This window comes from Hypanus sabinus, chromosome 6 (assembly GCF_030144855.1).
Source record: "Hypanus sabinus isolate sHypSab1 chromosome 6, sHypSab1.hap1, whole genome shotgun sequence".
Lineage (NCBI taxonomy): Eukaryota > Metazoa > Chordata > Chondrichthyes > Myliobatiformes > Dasyatidae > Hypanus > Hypanus sabinus.
The window spans coordinates 69420073-69447036 of record NC_082711.1 but is presented as its reverse complement, the minus strand read 5'-3'; the positions used below and the strand labels follow the sequence as shown (position 1 = coordinate 69447036).

The window sequence follows — 26964 nt, the reverse complement described above, 5'->3', positions numbered from 1 at the left end:
CATGGTTGACCCCAACCAATGGAGGGCCTTGATCAGCACAAAGTGCACGAGTTAGAATGAGACTGTTCCACCAGGGCTGTTGTGTGAAACTTTGGCTCTAACTTATTTTGTTACAGGTGCAAATGTGCACTACATTCATAATAGCATCTCTGAGTTTAGAGAGTTTCTGGGTAAGGGTCAATCACCCTAACGTATATCACAATATGACAATATTGAACCTAGAAATGATAAATAGCACAACTGACTTGAGGGAAAATGGGTGATGGGTTTTTTTAAAGGAAAAAACATGCTGCATGAACTAATTCCTATACTATCAGGGCTATCTCCCTTCCAAAACCACCTTCTTTTCCACTTTCCATGCTGATGAAGGGTTTTGGCCCAAAGTATCAAAAGTTCCTTTTCTCCCACAGATGTTGCTCAACCTGCTGAATTCCTCCAGCAGATTGTTTGGCACTACAGAATTCAGCACCTGTAGCTTCATGTCTCTTATTCCATTTTACCGATTTATTCTAAAATGTCAAGTTGACTACAAAGTTCAGTAACTAACCTTGGCCATACCTTTCAACATCTCTACAATGACAATTTTCCTTTGTCCTGTTATTTCACCTATTTTGTTTTGAGTTTTTCCCCTTTCTGTTACCTTCAACATTAATGTCTGTTATCTTGTTGCTTTCAGAGCCTTCCTTATTTTTAATAACAGATCTGCCATTTTTGGTACTATTTTTGATTTACCATTTCCTGAATTCTTCTGTCCAATTAAATAATTTAAAGACTTACTGATTATTAATTTGTCAAGCATTGACTTCAACCTGATTTAATTGGAGATTAAACAGAATAGTTTTCTCTTTCCGCAGTACACAAGATAATAAAACATATTAATTGTCCTTACTGAATGGTGTCCTCCAATCCAGAGTCCATTTATCTTGATTCACTAGAGGTAGTACCTCAACAGTAGGACCATAAAAGGTTCATCAAGTAATTTCCGGTGTAAGTAATTTTTTCCATATCATCAACTCAAGATCAGTCCCATTCCTCTTATTCTTGTGATTCCTGATGTGAATCTCCTTTCTTCTAATCTTGTTATGTTTTCACAGGGTAGCCCATTAAGTTTCCATCTTGTGGAGCAAAAGAAGGAAATGCAATCCTCCATTGCAAAGCAGTGTCTTCATACCCGTATCATGGGGGTTAATGCCCCCAAGAGCCTTTTCATGTATTAGATGCTCTAAAGGTACCATTTGTTTAAAAGCACAGTCTTTGGAATATGGAACTCCAATTCATTCTGGCAAGATTTGCTTCTTCCCAACTCACTGGTCAGACATATCTCAATTTACATTTTCCATCTGGCTTGCTTATTCTTTATTTCATGACCCGGTAGACTCACTTTTGGTGACCCTTACTTTTCCACCCTATAGTTAAATGTCTCTGGGCATGTGCGTAAGAAAGGAAGAATGAATATTAATGCATTTGCCCTGATTTGATGGTACAACTGGATGTAAAGGAGCATGTTTCTTTACCTTCTCTTTCTTCAGGATGAGAAGTTTGTGTGCATAGAGGAGCTAAATGTATATTAACAAACAAATTAGGACTCTAGTTCATAATTCTGAAAGGTGCTGGAGGAAACAATAAAATAATGGGGGAGAGAATCCGAATGTCTTTTCAACTCACTCCTGCATCTTTTTTCTCACTCCTTGTAGTGTGACCTTCCCCAGAAGCTCCAATTCGGAGATCTCGCTCATGTTGAAGCTGGTGGAAATGGTCTATTATTTGTGAGGGCAGTGTTTCTCCACTGGTGTGAGCAATTGTTTTCTCCATGAAAATATTACAACTAACTGATAGGCCCAAGGCCATTTCTGAAAACAAATCAATTTAAGCAGAACTGGACAGGCATAAAGTAAAAGAAAATAGCTAATTGTAGATCATATTCAAAGTCTTTATCTCCTTAATTCATACTAGAGTCCTTATCTGTCAATAAAACCAATATAGTTATCATTTCACAAGCTTTCCAGTTGGTAATTATGAAACATGATAACCTTGTAATTTTATGTTTATAATATCATAACTTAAATGCACATCACACTGACATCTACACCTCCACGTATTATCTAATTTATTAAAAAGCTGATAACTGATACCCAAGTTCTTCTTTGAATGATTGACAATGCAAATTGCTGTACTCTTTCGTTTTCTTCAAAAAAAAGTTAACTCCAGTCCTGTTAATCAAATCAATCAGATATCTGGAGCACTTCCAGAGTTCTCATTTTCCTGAAGACACAGAGACTGTAGAACATAGAGTGGTATGGCATGGGAAAGGCCATTCAGCACATGATGTTAGGCCAATTTTGATATATATTTTCCTGTATATCGTCCACATCTCTCTGTTCCCTCTATATTCATGTGTCAATCTAAAAACCTCAAACTCCACCAAACTGCCTGCTTCCACTACTAGGCATGGAACCTATCCAAATACCTACCACTCTCTGAATAAAAATCTTGTTCCTCAGGTCACCTTCAGACTCCCCACCTCTGACCATAAAAGCATATCCCCTGGTGTTTGACATTTCTATCCTGGGGAAAAGATTCAGACTGTCTGCTGTAACCGTACTTCTCATACAGGTCATGTACAAGAGAAAATCTGCAGATGCTGGAAATCCAAGCAACACACACAAAATGCTGGAGGAACTCAGCAGGCCAGGCAGCATCGACTGTATTTTTTTTCCCAAAGATGCTGCCTGGCCTGCTGAGCTCCTCCAGCATTTTGTGTGTGTTGATTCTCATACAGCCTCTGTATGAGAGGGAGAACAACGCACGTTTGTCCAACCTTTGAATAAATTGATAAACAGTCCCGAAGAAAGGTTTCAGCTTGAAACGTTGACTGTTTATTCAGTTCCACAGATATTGCCTGACCTGCTGAGTTCCTCCAGCATCCTGTGTGTGTTGCTTTGGATTTCCACCATCTGCAGAACTCTTTGTGTTTATAATCTCCTTATTTGCGTCTTTCAATATTCTGGGACATATGTGATAGTGTAGTTACAGGAATCCAGAACAGATGGGGATCTCAGTCAATATTCCGGGTTAAGCCCCTTCACCTGGACATATCCATCTAGAAAGTCACCTTTCCATTTCCTCTGCAGATGCTGCCTGACCAGATGAGCTCTGCCAGCAATTTGTTTTTGATTCTCATTTTGTTTATTCTGCCTTGCTTTCATGTCTCATTTTTACCTGCTTCGTGTCACACATCATTAAGTATTCTTGGTTGAGCAAGGGGCTTCTTAGTCTCCTGCATAAGAGTGCAATTTCTTTTTGGGATCAAGTGATAGGCCAGTTTGCAAAGCAACAAATAAGTGATAGTCCCCTGTGTGTCAACTATTCTCCAGAATTCAGAAGTCTCCTAAAGTACTTCTGTATTATTGTTGCTCCGTAATCTCAAGAGCAGATCTAAGTGCAGCTGAAGCTACAAATTCCTTGATTTAGTTGATGTCCCCCCCCCCCCAACTTCCCATCTCGTCTGGTCTTCTCACCCACAGCTATGATTTCCCTTCTGTCAGCATTGTTATTACACAGCTTAGTGCACTTATGTCTTGACACAAAATTAGTTGCATGATTTAAGCCTGTTGAGTCAATCCCATACAACAGTTGGCTTGCATCATGCAGTTAATTTGTGTCAAGACACAAATAGATCTGCACAAGTGAATTATTCTATACAATAATATTGGAGAATATATTACAGATTACCCTCTGTATACTCTAGTCAAACTATAAAGTGACCAGTTCACAGAATTAATGCAGAAGTTAGGTTGCCTTTCCAAGACATGAAGATTTGAAAGTCGCTTGAAGCGCAGCCTATGACTTGAAGCATGTTTTGCTTTGATCTGAATCTACCAACACTTTACTGTCTGAAATAGCTGCTGACGATTCAGTTGAGTCGTTCTTTTTCTCAGGCTTTTTGAGAACTTCCTATTTTTTATAATTGTATTTGCCCTGATGTAGCATAGCTACCAGTTCTTGGTTATGATATAAAGCCCTGAATTTGCATTGGCAGTTCTAATGAAAAGAATCTGACAATAAAGCCGGGACTATGTACATGTCCATTTAAACTGAGTGACTCAAAAGCTGTTGTCAACAATTCCTACTCTTCCACAGGTTTTAACATTGGAGTATTCTCTAGTGTAATCTAGAGAGATGATAAAAGCTTTGACTATTTACAAATTGTTCTCCTTATTCAAAATCATGAAATGTTACAACTCAGTTAAAATAAGCCACAAATACTCCTTAACAATCTCTCTGGCCCAAAAAAAAACTGCTCTTACATACACATCCCTATGTCAGATTCCATTGTTTTCTCAAAATATTATTTTCAAATGCTGTTGTAATCTTGTGTTATTATACTTATCTTTATTTTGCTTCCTAGTAGGTCTAAGAATTAGTCTTCCTGACTGTGTTTTTTTTTCACTCTCCAGGACATAGTGTTACCGAGCACCACAAAATTCCCTTTGGCTGAACCTAGACAACAGCCAGAATCTCATAGAGATCACAAGGTTTGTGAAACAAAAGATTCTGCAGATGCTGGAAATCCAGAGAAACATACACAAAATGATGGAGGAACTCAGCAAGACAGGCAGCATCTATGAAAGGGAATAAACTGTTGTTGTTTGGGGTTGATACCTTTAATCAGGACTAGAAAGCAAGGGGGTAAAAGCCAGAGAAAGAAGGTGGGGTGGGAGGGGGAGTAGTATAAGCTGGCAGGTAATAGATGAGTCCAGGAGAGGTGGAAGCTGGGTGGGTGGGTTGGGCTGGTGAATGAAGTAAGAAGCCAGGAGGTGATAAAGGGCTGAAGTATAGGAATCTAATAGGAGAGAAGAGTGGACCATAGAAGATAAGGAAGGAGGAGGGCAATCAGAGGGAGGTGAATGGCAGGTGAAGAGGAGGGGTGAGAGGGGATCCAGAATGGGGAATGGGAAAAGGAAAGGGGGGTAATTACCTGAATTTAGAGAAATGAATGTTAATGCCATCATTTTTGAGGCCACCAGATGGAATATGAAGTTTAGGATGGTGATGAATATGGGGTTTGTCGTAACTTTCTTTGTGATTGGTGGCAGTGCTATTGCTCATTGCTGACCACAAAATCTGGGCCATGGGTTGTACAGTTAACACAGTGAAGTCTTTGACAATTTTCATTCAACGAATTGTTAGAGTGATTTTAGGGTTCAGGTCATTTACATTTAAATTGCTTTGGCTACCAGTCTTCTGTTCCTTGACAATGTATTGTGGATTCAGTTTGGAACAGTGAGTTCCTAAAAGCTGTGGATCCCAGTCCAGACACTGCTGGCATCTGTGGGATGGATACGAATCACAAGATGTGAAGTCTGTATGAGGCTTCAAAAGAAAGCATTGCCTATACTTTGTAAATATTGTCTTTAAGGGTCTTTTAAGATACTTTTAGATAGGTACATGAAGCTTAGAAAAATAGAGGGCTATGGGTAACCCTAGTAATTTCTAAGGTAGGGACATGTTTGGCACAACTTTGTGGGTCAAACGGCCTGTATTGTGCTGTAAGTTTTCTATGTTTCTATATAGAATTGTGCTTTGTGTTTAGCAAATAAACATTCAGCCCCACACTGGGCAAGCAGACCTTTCCACCGAAAGTGTCTCTGTACGATGCCTGCTGTGCCTTGTTTTGTTGAATAAAGAAGCTGCTTTGTATCTACCAGTAACTCTCTCTGGTGATTTCATTCACTCAACAACACTTATGAAGTGATTTTTAAAAATATATTAGAATGATAAAGTCAAAGGTCTTAGGCTTGGGGAGAGAAGGCACATTATAGTCCACCTGCAGAGAGCTGCTTTGTTGCAGACCAGCTCATTTTCTGATTTGCACCAAAATCTGGCTGGAAACCTAAAAGGCAGAATCATTATGATATATCTGAGGACAGCCCCTGAGCCTGGTGTAGGCTCTGTTTTTGTCTTCAAGAAGATACTAAGACAGCAGAGATAGAAAATTGTTTACTTTTACTTTCTAAAAAAGATTTTTCCAGTAATCTTTGGCCTTTCCAATATCCTCATCACAACGTCTGATACAAAGAAGTGGGCAACTCAGGTGCAAAATACAATTTTAAAGTTCAAAGTATATATATGTCAATATATACAACCTTGAGATTAATTTTCTGTAGGCAATCATATTAAACACAAAAAACACAATAGAATCAATGAAAGACTACATCTAACAGGATGGGCCAACAACCAATGTGCAAAAGAAAACAAACTGCAAAAAAAAAAGAAAAAGAGGAATAATAATAATAATAATAATAATAATAATAAAAAACAATTAAGCAACAAATATCAAGAACAGGAGATGAAGAGTTCTTGAAAGTGAGTCCAAAGGTTGTGGGAACAGTTCAGTGATGAGATGAGTAAAGTTGAGTGAAGTTATTCACTCTGGTTGAGAGATAATAACTGTTCCTGAACCTGGTGGTGCGGGTCCTGAGGCTCTCGTACCTTCATCCTGATAGCAGCAGCAAGAAGAGAGTATGGCGTGAATGGTGAGAGTCCTTGATGATTGATGCTGCTTTCCTGCAACAATGTACCATGTAGATGTGCTCAATGGTGGGGAGGTCTTGAGCATGATGGATTAGGCCATATCCAATATTTTTTGTAGGCTTGTCTGTTCAAGGGCATTGGTGTTTCCATACCAGGCTCTAATGCAACCAGTCAGCATACTCTCCACCACACAAATATAGAAAGTTATCAAACTTTTAGATGTCACGCCTAATCTTTGTAAACTTCTAAGAAAGCAGAGGCGCTGCCATGCTATCTTCATAATTGCACTTGCATGCTAGACTTGGACAGTTCCTCCAAAAAGGTAACACTGAGGAATTTAAAGTCGCTGACCCTCTCCACCCTCTGATCCTCCAATGATCACTGGCTCATGTACCTCCAGTTTCCTCCTCCTGAAGTTAACAATCATCTCCTAGGTCTTTCTGAGACTGTGTGGGAGATTGTTGCTGTGCCACCCATAGCCAAATTTTCAATTTCCCTTCTACACGCTGATTGATCACCACCTTTGATTCGGTCATTGACCGTGGTGTCATCAGCAAACTTAATTATGGCATTGGAGCTGTGATCAGCCCCACAGTCATGTGTATAAAGCGAGTGGAACAGGGGGCTAAACACACAGCCTTGTGGTGCACCTGTGCTGATGGAGATTGTGGAGGAGATGTTCTGTGGTTCTCTTAGTTTCAGAAATGACCATGGTTGTTGAACGTTTAACAATTAATGCATGTATACAAAATGTTTAAAGATTATGCATTTTGCATCATCCATTTAAGCAGTTCTATTAAATTCTAGCTATTTAGAAATGCTGGTGCTTTAAATGAGGATTTATCAGTTATCAAAACTAAAAGGCATTATTTTCCTAATGGTCATCCTTAGTTATTAGCATCCAGTGTTGCAGAAATTACACTTTCCATGTATGAAGGACTATACATCCTGTGCATTATCTCAATTAGTTGTTACACAGGAATTAATACAGGTTTCCCCCACTATTCGAAGGTAGAGAGTTCCTATGAAATGGTTCGTGAGCCGGAATGTCGCAAAGTGAAGAAGCAGTTACCATTTACTTATATGGGAAAAATTTGTGAGCTTTTGCAGACCCAAAAATTAACCTACCAAATCATGCCCAGTAACACACAAAACCTAAAATAATAGTAATATACAGTAAAAGCAGGAATGATCTGATAAATACACAGCCTATATAAAGTAGGAATACTTTTCTGCAATCATTGCAGCACTGTCCACCACAACGAAAGTCTCATGCAAGCGCTCTCGGCAGAAACACTCTTTCCAGTAACCTTTAGGCTATGAAGCTGCCAAATCAGACCAAATAACACATAAAAATACACAGCCTATATAAAGTAGAAAAATGTACGTCCAGTGTAGTTTCACTTACTGGAATCGGGAAGACAGCGAGCACACTGATGATGGTGTGTTAGGCTGAGTTATTGGGGTTGGGGTGGTGGGACACTGGGGTGTCATCTCATCGTCATCTGTTTCCATCAGGGCAGGCAGGTCATCTTCTTCTATGTCTGCCTGCCTCGATGTCAAAGGTCGAGAGTCGTCGTCTGCTGTGGCTGATGTGGAAGGCTTTAAAAATGACAGTAGGCTTGACTGCTTAGCCTCACACATTTTTCTATCATACAGTTCTTTGTAAGCACTCAAACCATACTGTGAATATACCCTAAACCTAAGTACCCTTTCAAAATTAAAGTCATACTTTTCTGCACAATTGCTTCACGTTCAGTTCCTGGACGATTTCACTTTCGGGCCATTCGCTACTGCGTTCGGTTTCAATTGTTATCCTTTCCTCTTCATCAGCTCTTCATCTGTCAGCTCTTGGTCATGGGATGCCAAAATCTCTTCAACATCATCTTCGTCAACTTGCACAAACCCTTAGCCAAACTCACTATATCCTTACTTTGTTCACCACGATCAAAATGCTTAACTATGTCTAGTTTTATGCTAAGTATAACACGCTTACGTGCACTTTTAGGCTTTTCTGATATCTTAGAAGTCACCTTGCTAACGGATGCACAAAATAAATCGACATAAAGCACAGATGCTCACAGGCATGTGTTTAAGCAATGCCAGCTAGAATGCAGTTCCGGGGGAGGGGCTTGGCTGCTCGGGACGTGCGCTGACTTTTTTGGTAACAGTGAAAACACCTTCTGTTAGTGAAAACAGGTAACTAATGTAGGTCTTTCGTTACAGAGGGATGTCGTAAAGTGAACGTTCAAAAAACGGGGGACACCTGTATATTTATCAACTATTGTCGAAGTGGATTCTATTGCTGCTCATATATATTTCAGGAAAATAAAACAGCCAACGTATGTTCAATATAATTTCTGGGCACAATTCTTCCTTGTAGGAAGTGAGGAGAGAGGAACAAAAAAAATGAGTTATGCACATCATACCACCCAGCGAAGAAACACAATACAGCACTGATTCAGGAGATCAAGAAATCAGCAAGTGTTATCACCTCATTCCTGCAGAACATTTTGATGTATAAAGCAACAGGATTATTGCTACACACTGAAGTAACTGTAAAAAATTATTCCCTAAAATATACCTTGGCAGTGATGTTACTTTTCCCCATTTCTCAATACAGAATCGCCTGAGTCCATTGCTCCCTCTCAGTGCAGCAAAGCCTTCATAAGGGATGCTGGATGTCCCCGTCACAAACTGGTAAAGAAAGGGAAAACTGTCTTGTAAATAAATATACCAGCTACTATTTAATTTACAGTGTCTCATCATGTAATGAACTGCTTAATTCGAGGAGCTCATTACCACTTGTAAATCTGAACAACGTAACTCTCTGATAACATCCTGCATAGATTTAGACTAACCCAGAACATTGTCTCAGGTAAATATTTCACGTTGCTTCTGAAAACAATCATTTGAAATTATTTTAAAGAGCTTTCATCAGTTATTCTGTAGTAATTTTGTAAATCAGAAATGGCTATTTACGATATTAATTAACAACACCTCAGGCGTTCTAATTGGATGCTTCTACTGCTTGCTTTAACAGAGGTGTTAACTAGACAAACACAGCCATTTTGGGATTTATAAGAAATGTGAAGCAAATGGACTTAAACCATACTGTTAGGACTAGCATCCAAGCTTCTGAGCCACGTGAGATCAATACCAAGCTCTCTTATTGTGTACCTGTAAAAGCCGGAGACGCTGCTCATTGTTGAAGTGCTCCACAGCCGTCCAGAACCACTTTATTACAATGTGACCATCGTGATAACCTGTGCATTAAATGCAAGACCATATTCATGACTGTATGTTTATTAATTGGCTGGGTTTCTGGCACATCTGAACTCTTAACAAGAGTCTTCACAATAATTTCCATCTAGATTCAGTAAGACAGATTACTCCAGAAAATAATTGATAAATTACTCTCAATCTTGATAATAGCAAAAAACCAAATAAATAAATATATTTGAATGTTATAGTGGGAGGAGAATTCTTAGAGAAGGTTGGAAACAGAAATTATTTCACACAAAATTGGCATTTATTTTGCAGATAACAGGATCGCATAAGCAACACTGAGGAAAATGATCAGTTTAAATGACTGGGGGCAATCCACTCTTTCTAAATGGCACCACAGCATCTTTATCGTCGATCTGAATCAACAGCAGAGACAAAATAAGGTTTTAGATCATGGAAAAATATGACTTTCTGACAATTCAGCTTTCTCAGTATCGCACGCATTGTCAGCCAAATTAAGTGTTCAAGAATACATTTTGGGTTCAAATCCTTTTTTAATTAGAGATGAGTGACATTGAAGGAAATGACATTCCATCTAATTTGAAATTAGATATGGGGACTGGATTAGCAGTTGATTATAACAAACCTTTTTATCTGTAGGAAGTGGATGGTAATTTGGTACATGGTGATAGGCTTAAGGTCACCTTTTTCGCTCTCTGTTATATAATGACCCTTCCAGAAAATGTTGGAGAGTCTCAAAGTGGATTTTGGAGATAAATCCTTTAGACAGGATCTGATGAAAAATGGTATTAATGAGAAAGGAAGTACACACATCAGTGTGAGCTGTCGTTCAGTGACACAGATAATAGAGCTGCTACCTCACGACTCTAGTGCCTGGGATTCAATCCCGACCTCATTTTCAGAAAACATTTTCTGAGTTTTGCCTGTCTTCCCACTGCTTGAAATACATAAGAGAAACAGAACTTATGGAGGGCATGAACATCAGTGGGGAGTTAGAAGGAAGTGGCTGCTGAGGTGTAGTGACAAGCAATTAGACAACAGTTAAATGTTCAGAACATTTGCCTAACCTTGTTAAGTATGTTAATCAGGTACAAAATGCACCTTAAACTGAGCGGAGTACGTACTATGAATATTGTACTAAATTTTTCCAGATCTGTTGGGAACTAACTAGTCCTGAAAGCTGCTGAGAAAATACAAGTAAACCACACATCTCATTCCTCAGTGAACCTTCATGAACCCAGCACAGCCCGACGTTTATCCCAGGACCTCAGAGCCATTAATCTTCTTCCAGGGCCTTGGGCAGCAAGCTGTATCAAGGTGTGTGAGTGCTATCCCTAGTGCAGTTCTTTTAGATAATCATCTACTAAGTCGGAATAGGCAGAGGGCCACAACTGCACTGTTGTGTAACGAGAAGTGAATTTTAATTCAGGGTGGCAACGGGACAAACCGATTGTCCAGCATGTAATTCAGCTATCTGCAGTGTCCCAAGGACTGAGAAAGAGGGAAGCACTCACCACTTCGATACTCAGTGTTATTGCGCCAGTCATTCAGATCAATCTCTGCCGTGCCTGCAATAACCAGTTCCAGCTCTCGGGCGTCAAACACTGATACCAGCCTTGAATCTACCACCTGTAAAGCAAGTCAACTGTTAATCTGTTGGAAGTTCAGCAACAGGTTTACAACAGATATGACAACAGTTTATCTGTAGAGAATTATCTCACATTGTGAATCAAAATAGAACTGGAAAAATACAGACAGACGGACATACTTTATTGATCCTGAGGGAAATCGGGTTTTATTACAGCCGCACCAAGAATAGTGAAGAAATATAGCAATATAAAACCATAAATAATTAAATAATAAGTTAATCATGCCAAGTGGATGTAGCTTTTGTAAGTATAAGATGAATAGTTTTATAAATGTAATACTTAGAATTTGATTTACTGAATCAGAGAATTTGGGAGTATAGATAGAGGCTGCTTGACTATCACTCATGGCATTTCTTTGAATAGTCCAGTCTATGTATATATACATTAATACTTTTTTTCATATATTTACCAATTTTGCTTTAAAACTTCTTCATGAGAATGGTGGCAACAGACCAGCTATATTATAGACTAATAGCCCAGAGGCCTGAGTTCAAACCCAAGCACAGCTGCTGAGAATTTTAATTCCAATTAGTAATCTGGAAATTGGGGGGGAAAAATCCCCGGCATCATTAAACACTCCACATCCTTTACTAATGTCCCTTGAAGGTATTTATTTATCTGGCCAGAATGTGACTCTAGACTCAAGGATGTGGCTAATTTTGAAATGGCCGGTGAAGACATTGTTGTGGAAAAGAATAAAGTCATCCAGCATCAAGCAAAGAAATGAATTTGAATGGATCAGAGTCACTCCTAGCCCAGTCGATTTTGACATATCCTCCAAATTGACAAGTAAATTGGCCTCTAGATTGGGATAGCTGTCAGGAAATTAGTCACGATTAGATAGATTAGTCAGGAAACAGTCTGAGATAGTCTTCGTCATACAATCAAACCTTACAAACTCCCCGCACTGGGTATTTTCTGTCCCATTGGCAGGACACACCATCAGAGGAGCTACCAAACTAGGAGAGCCAACCTTTACATTGGTAAATTGGTTTAGTATTGTCATAGGTACTGAGGTAGAGTGAAAAACTCTGTTTCGTGTGCCATCCACACAACTCATTTCATCGCATCAGATCATTGAGGTAGAACAAAAGGCAGAGAAATTGTAATGTAGCTAGATAATAAGGTCCAAGGCCATAATAAGATAGACTGTGTGGGCAAGAGCCCATTTTTATCATACAAGGTGACTGTCTGGTAGTCTGGATAGAAGTTATTCTTCAGCCTGATGGTAGGTGCTTTCAGGCTTTGGTATTTTCTGCCCAATGGTGGGGGGTGGGGGACAGAAGGGAGAATGCTGAAGTCATTTGGGTGTTTACTGTTTTACTGAGGTAGCCAGAAGTGTGGACAGAGTCCATGGAGGGGAGGTTGGACACTGTGATATGCTGAGCTGTAGAAGGCAGCACCAAAAACAAATTGCCTAGCTGGTGAAGCTACAATGCAAGATATTAATCAGAATATACAGCACACAATTGGTAGAAATAACTAATCTCATAACCAGCAGATGGAAGGTCAAATAGGTGGGAACTTCCAAAAGAGATGGTCCCCATCACAGAGGATTAACTTTGACCGAGAATTCAAAGGACCAAGTACCCATTACATTTATTCAATAGTAAAAGTAATGGTAGTTCCAGGAATGTTTGCTTTTGTTCTCATAAACAGATTAATTTGAATATATTTTCTAATTCTAGATTTCAATTGCATGACATTATGTCAAAGAAAAACAGCGAATTTATACAGTATAGCTGCATGCTTTGTATCAGAAATTCATTTATGACTCATAGCATCCATTAGTCATAAACCTGCATTTGTCATAACTTCTATCAGGATCACTGAGTACTCAGTATTAGAATTCTGATTTGGAACTGTAAGATGAGCAATCATTCTATTTTAACAACTACATTCTCACTCAGAAATTCAGACCCCGTCAACATCAGATCATTTGTTCCAGTGGTAAACTAAATGTCTAAAGTTCCAAAACTTGACTCAATTCCTAAATGTGATCTGTATCCAGTGACTTCTCCTGAAAGTCTTCACTGGGCAAGATCAGTCTCAGCTATTACATTAAGTAGTTTGTCAACCCTTGCTATTGCCGGTTATACTTTAAGAACTTGGTCAGTCCATAAGATTTCCCCGGCCAAAGAACAAAAGTTTTCAAAAATTCAGAGAATAGCAAGGGGATGTAATGACTGGAGGTTGGGGTATTGGGAGAGAGTGGCCTGTTGTTGGTCAGATGGTGGATCCAGTTGGAAGTAGAAACTCAATTGAAAGTTAATTCTTAAGGAATTTCTCCAATCATTTACTAAAGCAAAATGAAAAATACATTAATGCCAAGGAATCTGAAATCAGGAAACTCTCAGTAAGTTCAATAGCCTGTATGGAGAGAATGTTGTGTTTTACTGATTGAGCTCATGTACATTTTCAATTTTCTGAAGGCTTCAATCTACCTCATAGAAACCACGAACCAAGGCTTCAGTCTGCTGAACAACACCCCTTTCCACTCTCCATTTCACCATCCGCTCGATATATTCCTTTTTGTTTTTCTCTGATACTTGAATATTGGCTCCTCCTGACTTCAGTTCTCGTTCAGTGACCTATGAGTAAAAGTAGCAAAAGTACTATTTAAACTCAGAAGTGCAAATATTGAGGGGAGGAAAAGCTTTTGAATTTATATTCAAAGAATAAAAATTGGTATTTTATTATTAAGGGTTTGCACAGACTTAATAAATAAGGTTCATATATCCTGCTCCTTGGATAATCAGCTTCCTTTTCCTCTTTAAGCAATAAAGAAACTTAAGATATTTTCCATAGTCATAGAGTTACAGTAGTCTGCCCCAGGATTTCAGGAAGATCTTCACAAAACCTTTCAGAGAATATGAATATGTTTGCTGCACAACAAAATGGAATTATCCCATTAGGCAGAAAGCAAACTAACAGCATATTTTACAATCTAAGTTTTCCCATTTCAGCAGGATCTCCACTCTGCATTGAGATCTGACCTCAACCTCAGTAATGTCCAAATCTGGTGGTTCCTTAAATATTGCAGAAGCTCAGTTGACATCACATGGTAAGTCTCCAAATGAGAGAGGGAATGATCGATGTACTGGAGTGAAAAATCACAACCATGACAATGGAAGCAGTCTCTGTGTAGTCTGTGATACATACTTTTTTAAATCTAAATGTTTTTAGTCCGTCTTTCCCACCTGCACATTTCATTGATCTGATTACAAAAAAGTGTATTAGTCTCTCCCTGCAAATTTTATAATCCTGCAGCCTGGAATTACTTATCTAGTTGCAATCCAGAAATCATGCCTGAAAATATATCTATTCAGTTGAGTTTGAAATTCCTGCAAATCAATACAAACATGAAAACAGAAAATCAACGATTACTGTTCAGATGCTGTATTCACACCATGAGTACATTTCTTCTTTTAAAAATGAAAATTAAAATTTCAACCATTAATCATTGAAAGTGGCACCCATCAACTAGAGTAAATGATGAAGAAGTTTCAAAGAAATTCTAAGAACTTCATTTAGAAACGACTGGATACACAAACATAAGGAGAACACCAACTTGGTTCATTTTTGTACAGTCAGTTTCAATTAGGAAAAATCAAAAGCAGAATAGCCAGATTTTGTAAATCTGAAACAGAAACCAAAAGCATTGGAAGCAGTTAGGTAGTATCTGATGAAAGAGAATTAGATCTAACATTGTAGGTCACAGGCGCTTTATTGGAACTGGGGAAAGTTAAAGAGAAACACATTTTAAAATGCAGTAGAGACGCAAGAGACTGCAGATGATGGAAACTGGGGAAACAAACAACTGGAAGAACTTTGTGAATCAAGCAGAATCTGTGGGAGGAAAGGAACTGTTAATGTTTCAGTCTGAACCCCTGCATCAGGAGCAGTATCAACATCAGGTCCTGATGCAGGGGTTCGAATCAACACAGTTGACAATTCCAGATGTTGTCTGACTCGCTGAGTTCTTTCAACAGATTGACATGAGGAAATCTGCAGATGCTGGAAATTCAAGTAAAACACACAAAATGCTGGTGGAACACAGCAGGTCAGTCAGCATCTATAGGGAGAAGCGCTGTCGACATTTCAGGCCGAGACCATTCGTCAGGACTAACTGAAAGGAAAGATAGTAAGAGATTTGAAAGTAGGAGGGGGAGGGGGAAATGCGGAATGATAGGAGAAGACCGGAGGGGGTGGGATGAAGCTGAGAGCTGGAAAGGTGATTGGCAAAAGTGATACAGAGCTGGATAAGGGAAAGGATCATAGGACGGGAGGCCTAGGGAGAAAGAAAGGGAGAGGGGAGCACCAGAGGGAGATGGAGAACAGGTAGAGTGATGGGCAGAAAGAGAGAAAAAAAAAGGAGGGGGGGGGGAAATCTAAATATATCAGGGATGGGGTAAGAAGGGGAGGAGGGGCATTAACGGAAGTTAGAGAAGTCAGATTGTTTGTTTTAACGTGAAGAGAAAGGTAGTAAGATAGCTTTGTAGTAGATTGGGAAGCAGGGAGAGGAATGACGCTTAAAGTGGCCTTACTTGGGACTTGACCCCTAACTGAAATGATTATTTTTGGCAATTAAATGATTTCCAGCTATATTACACAAAGTTTGCATTTTGACTGCCCTAAACACATTTATTTAATGTCTTTTTAAAATTAGATTAAAATTAGTTTGAATAAAAATAAGGGAAAATAGCTCGTCAAATTAGGTCAGTTTGTGCTCAGATCTTAGTGTAACTAAAGTAAGACATTTATGAACATGTAGTCATATAAGTTTTTAAAAAGTTTTTCTTGTACCTTGAGCAAGTGCCAGAAATCTGTATGAGGAAATCAAGAATTGGTAACACAGGTTCAATGATGTCAATGACCTTTTTTCAAGTTGTGTTTGAAAAACTGCTCCAAATCTGAAAGGAGTCTCACAGTTTTAGGAATCTTGGCTCGAAGAAGTCATATTAAGAAATGGGTTATTAATACATGTGAGGGTACATTCAGACTGAGTGGTCAATAAGTGATGGTCATGTATCAAGAAGATTTTTGGCACAGCGTGCATAACTCAGTTGCTCAATATGTCACATTTGTTTATGTGATATCCCAGATCCAAGTGCACAGCCTCAGAATAAACAAATGTCCCTTTAAATATGAGATGAGGAGTTATTTCTTCAGCCCAAGGATTGTGAATCTGTGGAATAAGTTGCTAGCAAGGGCTGTGGAGGCCAAGTTGTGGGAAATATTTAAGGCACAGATTGAAAGATTCTTGATCAGAAAGTGGTTAAACATCATGGGAAGAATGGGGTTGTAAAATAATTAATCCATGATTGAATAGTGGAGCAAAGTCATTGGGCTGAATGTGCTAATTCCATTCCTGTATCTTATGTGTGTTTGATTTAACCCAGTCTGCATGCAATTGAGAGAGGAATTACTCATGAAATATTAACTGAGCAACATGGATCCAAAGGTTATCCTTCCAGATCAGTACTGAAATCATTCAATCATACAAAATGTTGAGTTCTTCAGTTACACAACATTTCCTTGCACCAAAAGGAATTCCTCCAATACCAGGGAGTGGGAATGCAGCATTTGTTTCTGGGCTGCGTTCCACCCTTCTTGCCTTAAATCTGCCAAATATTTAGCAGGAAGCAGTTTGGAAGCTTGTTCCAGAACGTCTGATAATAAATTTGGAGCAAAATCCCACAGATGCCCGAAGACAAAAGGCAACTGTGTTAAACAGTGACTTTCAGGGAGCCAATGGACATTTTGTTGGTGGGCATAACACTGGCAAATTCATCAAAGGAACACTTAAATAAATTAACTTTATCACTTCGGCTTTCAAATATCAACCTTTGTGTTTACCCGGTCTTGCTATTGCTGTAGGAGAAAATGCACAAACCTGTCCAAACACCTCCTCATTAACTGTAAAGGTGAGGTCAAGGATATCTGTAATGTCATTATCTTTCATCCATTGTAGACTTTGATGGAACTCTTCATCCAGGTATTCCAGGTCACTTAAGTCACATGGTCTGAAAGGGAATAACAAATGTTTAATATAAATTTGCAATATGCATCTTCAGTCAGGCAAGTTCATCATATCAGCTGTGAATTAGAGTTTAGAATGAAAGGGAATGTCTGAATATTGACCAGTCCACCAACTCAGAACAGTCCTATAAGCTTCCCTTGACTATATCTTTTTGGTTGGGTTCGGGCAGGTGGGGCTCATCAGCCTTGGACGGCAGCCCGCCTAAAAGGAAAACTCAGATTTTAAACCTCTGCTTTGTGGCCATACCCACCCACAAGAAAGGCTTTGGGGAGTAAACCCCAAGGAAGAAATCCAGAGCCGGGGTCCCCAAGGCAGTTTGATGTTGTTTACAACTTCACTCTGGTAACCTCTGTGACAACACTGGTGCCGAGCTGTATCGGCGCTTGCCCTTCCCTTGGACTGCATTAGTGACGTGGAGAGGGGGAACCTGCTGCATGGCAACAGCCAGTTCTTCAAATCTTCCCACCCAGGCTTGCGCCCTGGAGAGGACACAGTCCACCAGAGGCACAAACCCATGATCCCCCAGGATCGACGCCTGTCTACTACCTTTTTGGTCCTCACCACTGGTAATGCAGTCTTCAGTCCTTGCCAGAATGCTGGGAGTAGAAGCACAACCAGGTGATTGGACTTTCTAAAGTGTGGGTGAGGGATTGCATGGGAAGTATTCTTGATGGTGATATGGTGTTGGCTCCTCTGGCTACATGGGTGATATGTTGCTGGTCATTATTCAGAGACTTCTTCAAGTTGGCCTGCTTCAAATCCCCTGCAATAATAGGGAAACTAGAGTGTGGTGTTTCATGACTGCTGATTGCAGTGCTCAGCTCCGTCAGTGCCTGTCTGACATTGCCCTGAGGTGGAATGTACACCACTATTAAGATGACGAAGGAAAACTCCCTCGGCAGATAAAAAATCTGTGACAGAGTTCTGCTGGTTTCATCAATTACTGCAGCTGATAACTTTGATAAACGCTTTATCAAGAATACGCGACTGTAAGTACTCTGAAAGTATTTCCATGTTAAGTGATTATTTTTTGATCTTTATAGCCATAGTTCATTGTCTTAAATTTTATTTACATATATCATAAACCCTATTTCCAGTTGTTGAAAGCAAATTTAAAAAATGTAAATAATTTAAGCAAATATATTTATCAATAATGAAGATGTGTAGACATACTTTATGTGTTAATGCTGAATTAATTACTGTATGTCTTATTTATTAAATTGATAGTAAACTTTGTAATATTATGTGGAAGTATCTTGACCACTTTCTGAAATTTAAATGATTAATTCATGTTCAAAGGTACCTCAACAAACTGCAATAATAGCAAAATATCTCAAGATTTATTTTCTGAAATCTTCAGAATCCATAAAGAAATAATCAGGAATAGACTCTTTAATGATTTAACTTTTCTAAGAAATGTTGTAGCCTGCATTAACTCTTTAGCGAATAAGAGGAGGCTATGTTTAAATCTTTAAAATGTTCTTTTATGGTATATCTATGTGGTAGAGTAGATAGTTTTGGTAATATTTTAAAAGTGCTTTTGCAGATTATTTAGTACCCTATTATATTAATAAATGAATGTAGTAATTAGTCAAGACTTTGATGCAATAAACTGATGGTTGTGGTGAGTGAAGTCAGCTTCACACAACCCTAGAACATCTGGACAGCAAAGATGCACTCATCATGATGCTTTTTGTCGACTACAGCTCAGCATTTAATACTATTGTGCCCTCAGAACTAATCAATAAGCTTCAAGACCTTGGCATCAAAACCTCCTTGTGAATTGGATCCTCACTTGCAGACCCCAGTCAGGTCGGATTGGCAACAAGATCTTCTCCACGATCTCTATCAGCACAGGAGCACCCGAAGGCTCTGTGCTCTACTTGCTTTTCACTTATGCTATACACATATACACTTATTCCAAGTGCAGTGCCAGTGCTATCTTCAAGTTTGCTGATGACACCACTGTCATAGGCCAAATCAAAGGTGGTGATAAATTAGCATTGAAAATCTGGCTGAGTGGTGCCTTAACAACAACCTCTTACTCAATGTCAGTGAGACCAAAGAGCTGGTTTTTGACTTCAGGAGAAGGAAACCAGAGGTCCATGAGCCAGTCCTCATCGGGGGATCTAAGATGTGGCAGGTCAGTAATTTTAAATTCCTTGGTATTATTTCAGTGGACCTGTCCTGGGCCCAGCACATATGTGCAATTTTGAAGAAAGCATTGCAGGGCCTCTACCTCCTTGGGAGTTTGTTAAATTTCGGTGTGTCATCTAAAACTTTGACAAGCTTTTATAGATGTGAAGTGGAGAGTATATTGACTGGCTTCATCACAGCCTGGTAAGGAAACACCAATGCACAGGAATGGAAAAATTCTACAATGAGTAGTGATAATGGCCCAGTTCATCAAGAGTTAAGCTCTCCCCACCATTGAGCACATCTACATGAAATGCTGTCGCAGGAAGCAGCATCTATCATTAGGGACCCCCACTCTCTTCTCACTGTTGCCATCAGGAAGAAAATACAGGAGCCTCAGGACTCTCACCACTTGGTTTAGTAACAGTTACTACCCCTCAACCTTCAGACTCTTGAACCAAAGGGGAAAACTTCACTGAACCTTACTTGCCCCATCATTGAAATGTTCCTACAACCAATGGACTCATTTCAAGGACTTTTCATCTTATGTTCTCAATATTTATTGCTCATTAATTAATTAATTAATTAATTGGCTAATTGATTAATTATTCTTTCTATTTGTATTTGCACAGCTTGTTGCCTTTTGCAGTTTGTACGCTCAACTGGTGTGGTCTTTCATGATTCTATTATGGTCATTGGATTTATTCAGTATGCCCGCAAGAAAATCAATCTTGGGGTGTGTGTGGCGACATCAATGTACTTTGATAATAAATTTTGTTTGAACTTTGAGCGAGTTATGAAGTGAATAAATACAATATGCTAAAAATAGAGCAGGTAAACTAATTGCTTCATTGTACTTTAAAACCAACCTTTATATTGGCATATTTATACTCTTGCAATATTTGCATGAGATGTGAATAAATGGAAGAAGTAGACATTATGAGACTGAAAATCCAACAGATTTGATCCAATGGAGGGAACGTGGCAGAGTATTTTATTAATCCATCAATCCCCAATCCGCATTCCACGTCACACTGTGGATAAGTGCATAGTCTAAGGGCGGGATGAGCCCGAGGAACACAGCAGAACCTACACAGTACCAGCCTGATCTTCTTAAGGATGGAGTGATCCACAGACACTCTGCCACAGGTGGAACCAATATTCCAGGCACATTTAGTTTATTCCTATTGGCGTCACTTCACATGAATCTTTTGAGGAGCCTGAAGCATTTCCAAAAGACTCAACTATCAACTTGCAACTGAATAGAAGATACACCTATGCCTCCAGCTCCCAACTGAAAGTTCAAAGTAAAATTTATTATCAGAGTACCTACATGTCATCACACACAGCCCTGAGATTCTTTTTCTGCTGTCATCTAAGCAAATCTATAGAAGAGTAACTGTAAACTGTAAACAAACTGTGCAAATGCAGCTATAAATAAATAGTGATAAATAACAAGCTTGAAACAATAATACAACAGAGCCCTTAAATGAGTGTAGCTCTCCCCTTTAGTTCAAGGGCCTATTGATTGAGGGGTAGTAACTGTTCTTGAACCTGGTGGTTCGAGTCCTGAGGCACCTGTACCTTCTTCCTGATGGCAGCAGTGAGAAAAGAGAATGGCCTAGGTGGTGAGGATCTTTGATGATGGATGCTGTTTTTCTATAGCAATATTTCATGTAGATAGTTGGGATGGTATTACCTGTGATGTACTGGGCTGAATCCACTACCTTTTGTTGGACTTCCCACTCAAATGCATTAGAGTTCCCGTACTAGGCCACAATGCAGCCAGTCAGTACACTTTCCACCATACATCTAAAGAAGCTTGTGGAGGTTTTCAATGACATGCCGAGCCTCCACAGATTCGTGAAGAAGCAGAGGCATCACCACGCTTTCTTCACAATAGTATTTATATGATGGGTCCAGGACAGGTCCTCTGATTTGCAGGTCCCCAGTAATTTAAAGTTGCTGACCCTCTCCACCTCTGATCCTCTGATGATTACTGGCTCCTGGACCCTTGGATTCCCTTTCCTGGAGTCTACAATCAACTTCTTGGTCTTATTGAACAACAATGACAGAATCACAGGCGTGAGGGCAAAGAATGAGATATTGGGGATTAAAACTCTACCTTTTCTAGTCGTTCTCTGGGGTTCTCCCATTTCTGCTATGATCTGACTTTCTACATATTTCTGCGGTGTTATGGCAAAAGTGTCCCAGATAACAGATGTAAAGAGAATCATTAATAAAACAAAACTAATTTCTTTGTATTTCATTGTTCTTGCATCACTTTATTCTGCTTGCATATTTATTTCACATATCTTCCAAAGGCTACTGGAACAAGCAGCATCTCAGCAATTGGAAAAACGAAAGGTTTTGGCAGAAAAGTGGTCTCAGAGCTCCCACTGGAGTCCTTAGTGGCAGGAGCTGTTGCCATTGCTCCTGAACAGACTGACAAAAGAATCAATTTACTCCACCCAGTTTGCCTCATAACGCTACCTGAAATCCAACAGGTCTTTGGTTTTTCTAAATAGGGAGACATTTGCCGAATGGTTCATTACTCTGATAGAAAAACCCGGTATTAAAATTCTCACATAGTTAGATGAAGTAGCTTGCACTAATTTCATCAGAGAAGATTTTATGGTACTCAGAAATACAACTGAGGAACACTTCCGCTATAAATAGTGTGTTGTCAGTTTGTACACATATCTTCAACTGGTGCTGTTGATTTCAATATGCTAAGGATGATTCATCAATTCAAGACACTTCATCTGAGATGATGAAAAGGCCATTATAATTTTACTGACTAAGGGCTACATACCATTGCAAAATCAGAAATTGTACTACAGTTGCCTAAATCAACAAAATAATTTCTGAAGTTCAAATGCTGGGCAGAAATATGGACACAAAAAGTCACTGAATTCTTATTGCACTTTAATACAATTGAGTTTTGTACTGTTTTTAGGCGGGTCTCCCTGTTTCATATAAAATGGGTTTCATTGGAAATGTTGATATTCTCATATGGGCTGTTACCCTTCTCTTCTCCCCACCCCCCACTTTCCACAGGAATTGCTCCCTCTGCGATTCCCTTGTCCATTTGTCCCTCTCCATTAATCCCCCTCCTGGCATACACCTGCTTCTTCACCTCCATTCAGGGCTCCAAACAGGTCAGGCAACACTTCACCTGTGAATCAGCTGGATTCATCTGATGCGTCCAGTGCTCCCAATGCAGCCTCCTCTATGTTAGTGAGACCTATTGTAAACTGGGAGACCGCTTCGTCGACCCCCTCAGCTCCACTCGTCAGAAGTGGAACTTTCCTGTGGCCAAACATTTTAATTACAATTCCCATTCCTGTTCCAACATGTCAGCCCATGGCCTCTTCTTGTGCCGAGATGAGGTGGAAGAGCAACAACTTATGCTCTGTCTGCGCAGCCTCCCTCAATGTTGGCAAGACGAAGGAGCTGGTTATGGACTACAGGAGGAATGGAGACAGACTAACCTCCATTGACATCAATGGAAACACGAGGAAATCTGCAGATGCTGGAAATTCAAACAACAACACACACAAAATGCTGGTGGAACACAGCAGGCCAGGCAGCATCTATAGGGAGAAGCACTGTCGATGTTTCAGGCTGAGACACTTCGTCAGGACTAACAGAAAGGAAAGGTATTAAGAGATATGAAAGTAGGAGGGGGAGGGGAAAATGCGAAATGATAGGAGAAGATCGGAAGGGGTGGGGTGAAGCTGAGAGCCGGAAAGGTGATAGGCAAAAGGGTTACAGAGCTGGAGAAGGGAAAGGATCATGGGACGGGAGGCCTAGGGAGAAAGAAAGGGGGAGGGGAGCACCAGAGGGAGATGGAGAACAGGCAGAGTGATGGGCAGAAAGAGAGAAAGAAAAAAAAGGGGGTGAAAACTAAATATATCAGGGATGGGGTAAGAAGGGGAGGAGGGGCATTAACGGAAGTTAGAGAAGTCAATGTTCATGCCATCAGGTTGGAGGCTACCCAGCCAGTATATAAGCTGTTGTTCCTCCAACCTGAGTTTGGATTCATTTTGACAATAGAGGAGGCCATGAATAGACATATCAGGATGGGAATGGGACGTGGAATTAAAATGTGTGGTCACTGGGAGATCCTGCTTTCTCTGGTGGGCAGAGCGTAGGTGTTCAGCGAAACAGTCTCCCAGTCTGTGTTGGATCTTACCAATATATAAAAAGCCACACCGGGAGCACCGGACGCAGTATACCACACCAGCCGACTCACAGGTGAAGTGTCGCCTCACCTGGAAGGACTGTCTGGGGTCCTGAATGGTGGTAAGGGAGGAAGTGTAAGGGCAGGTGTAGCACTTGTTCCGCTTACGAGGATAAGTGCCAGGAGGGGGATCGGTGGGAAGGGATGGGGGGGACGAGTGGACAAGTCAGTCGCGTAGGAAGCGATCCCTGCGGAAAGCAGAAAGGCTGGGGAGGGAAAGATGTGCTTGGTAGTGGGATCCTGTTGAAGGTAGCGGAAGTTACAGAGAATTATGCGTTAGACCCGGAGGCTGGTGGGGTGGTAGGTGAGGACAAGGGGAACCCTACCCCGAGTGGGGTGGTGGGTGGATGGGGTGAGGGCAGATGTGCAGGAAATGGGAGAGATGCATTTGAGAGCAGAGTTGATGGTGGAAGAAGGGAAGCCCATTTTTTTAAAAAAGGAAGACATCTCCTTTGTCTTGGAATGAAAAGCCTCATCCTGAGAGCAGATGCGGCGGAGATGGAGGAATTGTGAGAAGGGGATAGCCTTTTTGCAAGAGACAGGGTGGGAACAGGAATAGTCCAGGTAGTTGTGAGAGTCTGTAGGCTTATAGTAGATCTCTTACTATCTTTCCTTTCAGTTAGTCCTGACGAAGAGTCTCGGCCCAAAACGTCGACAGTGCTTCTCCTTATAGATGCTGCCTGGTCTGCTGTGTTCTACCAGCATTTTGTGTGTGTGTGACATCAATGGATCTGGGGTTTAGAGGGTGAACAGCTTTAAGTTCTTCAGTGTACATATCACCGAGGATCTCACGTGGTCTGTACATACCGGCTGTGTGGTGAAAAAAGCACAACAGTGCCTCTTTCACCTCATATGGTTAAACAAGTTTGGTATGGGCCCCCAAATCCTAAGAACTTTCTACAGGAACACAATTGAGAGCATCCTGACTGGTATGGGAACTATACTTCCCTCCTTCGCAGGACTCTGCAGAGTGTAGTGTGGACAGCCCAGCGTATCTGTAGATGTGAACTTCCCACTACTCAGGACATTTACAAAGGCAGGTGGGTAAAAAGGGCCTGAAGATTCATTGGGGACCTTAGTCACCCCAATCACTAATTGTTCCAGCTGCTACCATCCAGGAAATGGTACTGCAGCATAAAAGCCCAGGACCACAGGCTCCAGGACAACTTCTTCCACCAGGCCATCAGACTGCTTAATTCATGCTGACACAACAGTATTCCTGTTACACTGACTATCCTGTTGTACATAATATTTATTATAAATTACTATAAATTGCACATTGAGACAGAGATGTAACGTAAAGATTTTTACTCCTCATGTGTATGAAGGATGCAAGAAATAAAGTCAATTCAATTCAATCCAACCCGATGGCATGAATGTCGATTTCTCCTTCTGGTAAAAAAAATGCCTCACCCCTCCCCTTCTCTTCTATTCCCCACTTTAGCCTTTTACCTCTTCTCATTTGCCTACCACTTCCCCCTGGGTCCCCTCCTTCTTCCCTTTCTCCCATGGTCTACTCTCCTCTCCTATCAGGTTCCTTCTTCTCCAGCCCTCTACCTTTCCTACCGACCTGGCTTCACTGGTGACTTTCTAGCTGCCCTCCTTCCCCTCACCTCACCTTTTCATTCTGGCATCTTTCTCCTTCCTTTCCAGCCCTGAAGAAGGGTCTTGGCCAGAATTGTTGACTGCTTATTAATTTCCATAGATGCTACCTAACCTACTGAGTTTGCCCCAGCACTTTGCGTATGCGTATGCTTTCAATGGGAGGAAATAGAAGCCACAAACTATTGCATTAATTTATGTTTTTAATTAATTAAGCTTAAACAATTTATTCTTCTACCTTTCAAATCTTTTAACACTTTTAAAAGATTTTGAATGTTACTGAACATTTGTGGATATCTGGGCCATTCAGAAACAGTCAAGAGTATCTTACAGCTGAGACAGTTTAGCCTACGCTGGAGGGTATGGCTTAGCCAGCTGTTCAAAACTTCTCATTGGACTTGTTTTGCCATGAGGGACCCATGGTTATCGGGATCACTCTATAAATACAGACTTCATTTGGCCAGCAGTATTACGCCAGGAATAATAATAGTCACTTTATATATGAGTAATTACTCAACTCGTACAAATGCACAGAAATCACTGAGCAGCTATTCAACAGTATCATGTTCCATAACCAAAAGGGATTATTCATGAGGGCAATTTGTACATCAGGTATTGATTACAGTAAATTAATTAAATCGAAACCAAGTGGCATATGTGACAACAAGGTGAGATCAATGCCTTTTATGCTTGCTTTAACTGACACCTTCACAAACTCCCACAGTTGCCGTCGACACTGTGATTTCAGTCTCTGAGGTCGACTTGAGAGCATCCTTCAGGAAGCTGAACCCACAGAAAGCATCTGGCTGGCCCAGGTGGGGCACCTGGCTGAATTCCAAAGACTGCTGCAAGTCAACTGGCTGGAGTGTTCACTGAGATCTTTAACCTCTCGCTTTGGCAGTCTGAGGTACCCACCTGCTTCAAGCAGGTTTCAATCACAAAGAATGTGCTAATCTGCCTCAATGACCATCACCCAATAGAATTTACACTGGGATGAACTGATTTGAGAGGTTGTTTCAGAAACATATCTACTCCTGCCTGAGAAGTGATGGATTGGCTCCAACCTGCCTACCGTCACAACAGATCAACAGTAGATGCTGCTATATTGGCTCTTCACTCATCCCTGAGACATCTGGACAGTGAAGATGCAAACATCAGGATGCTTTATACTTAAGACTGTGTGGCTAATCACAGCTCCAGTTCCATATTCAAACTTTCTGATGATATTATTGTTGTTTGCCAAATCACCACCGTTGTAACAAATTGGCATATAGGAGGGAGATTGAAAATCTGGCTGAGTGGTGCCATAATAATAACCTCTCACTCAACATTAGTAAGACCGAAGAGCTGATCATTGATACAGGGGGAGGAAACTAGAGGCCCATGAGTCAGTCCTCATCGGGGATCAAAGGTGGAGAGGGTCAGCAATTTAAAATTCCCGTGTTATCATTCTAGAGGATTTGTCCTGAGGCCAGCATGTATGTACCATTATCAAGAAGGCACAG

At 40.4% G+C, this 26964-nt stretch overlaps 1 protein-coding gene across 1 annotated transcript in view; it reads right to left on the bottom strand.

Annotated features, from left to right (window-relative positions):
• Positions 1-26964, bottom strand: part of LOC132395570 (E3 ubiquitin-protein ligase HECW1-like) — a 437822-nt gene that overhangs the window by 9404 nt on the left and 401454 nt on the right. Inside the window, exons 24-28 of the mRNA XM_059972368.1 lie at positions 17329-17458; positions 13877-14023; positions 11298-11412; positions 9715-9800; positions 9119-9231 (exon numbers count right to left, since the gene is read on the bottom strand). Of these exons, the coding sequence (XP_059828351.1) occupies positions 9119-9231; positions 9715-9800; positions 11298-11412; positions 13877-14023; positions 17329-17458 (591 nt within the window). The remainder of the gene's footprint in view (positions 1-9118; positions 9232-9714; positions 9801-11297; positions 11413-13876; positions 14024-17328; positions 17459-26964) is intronic.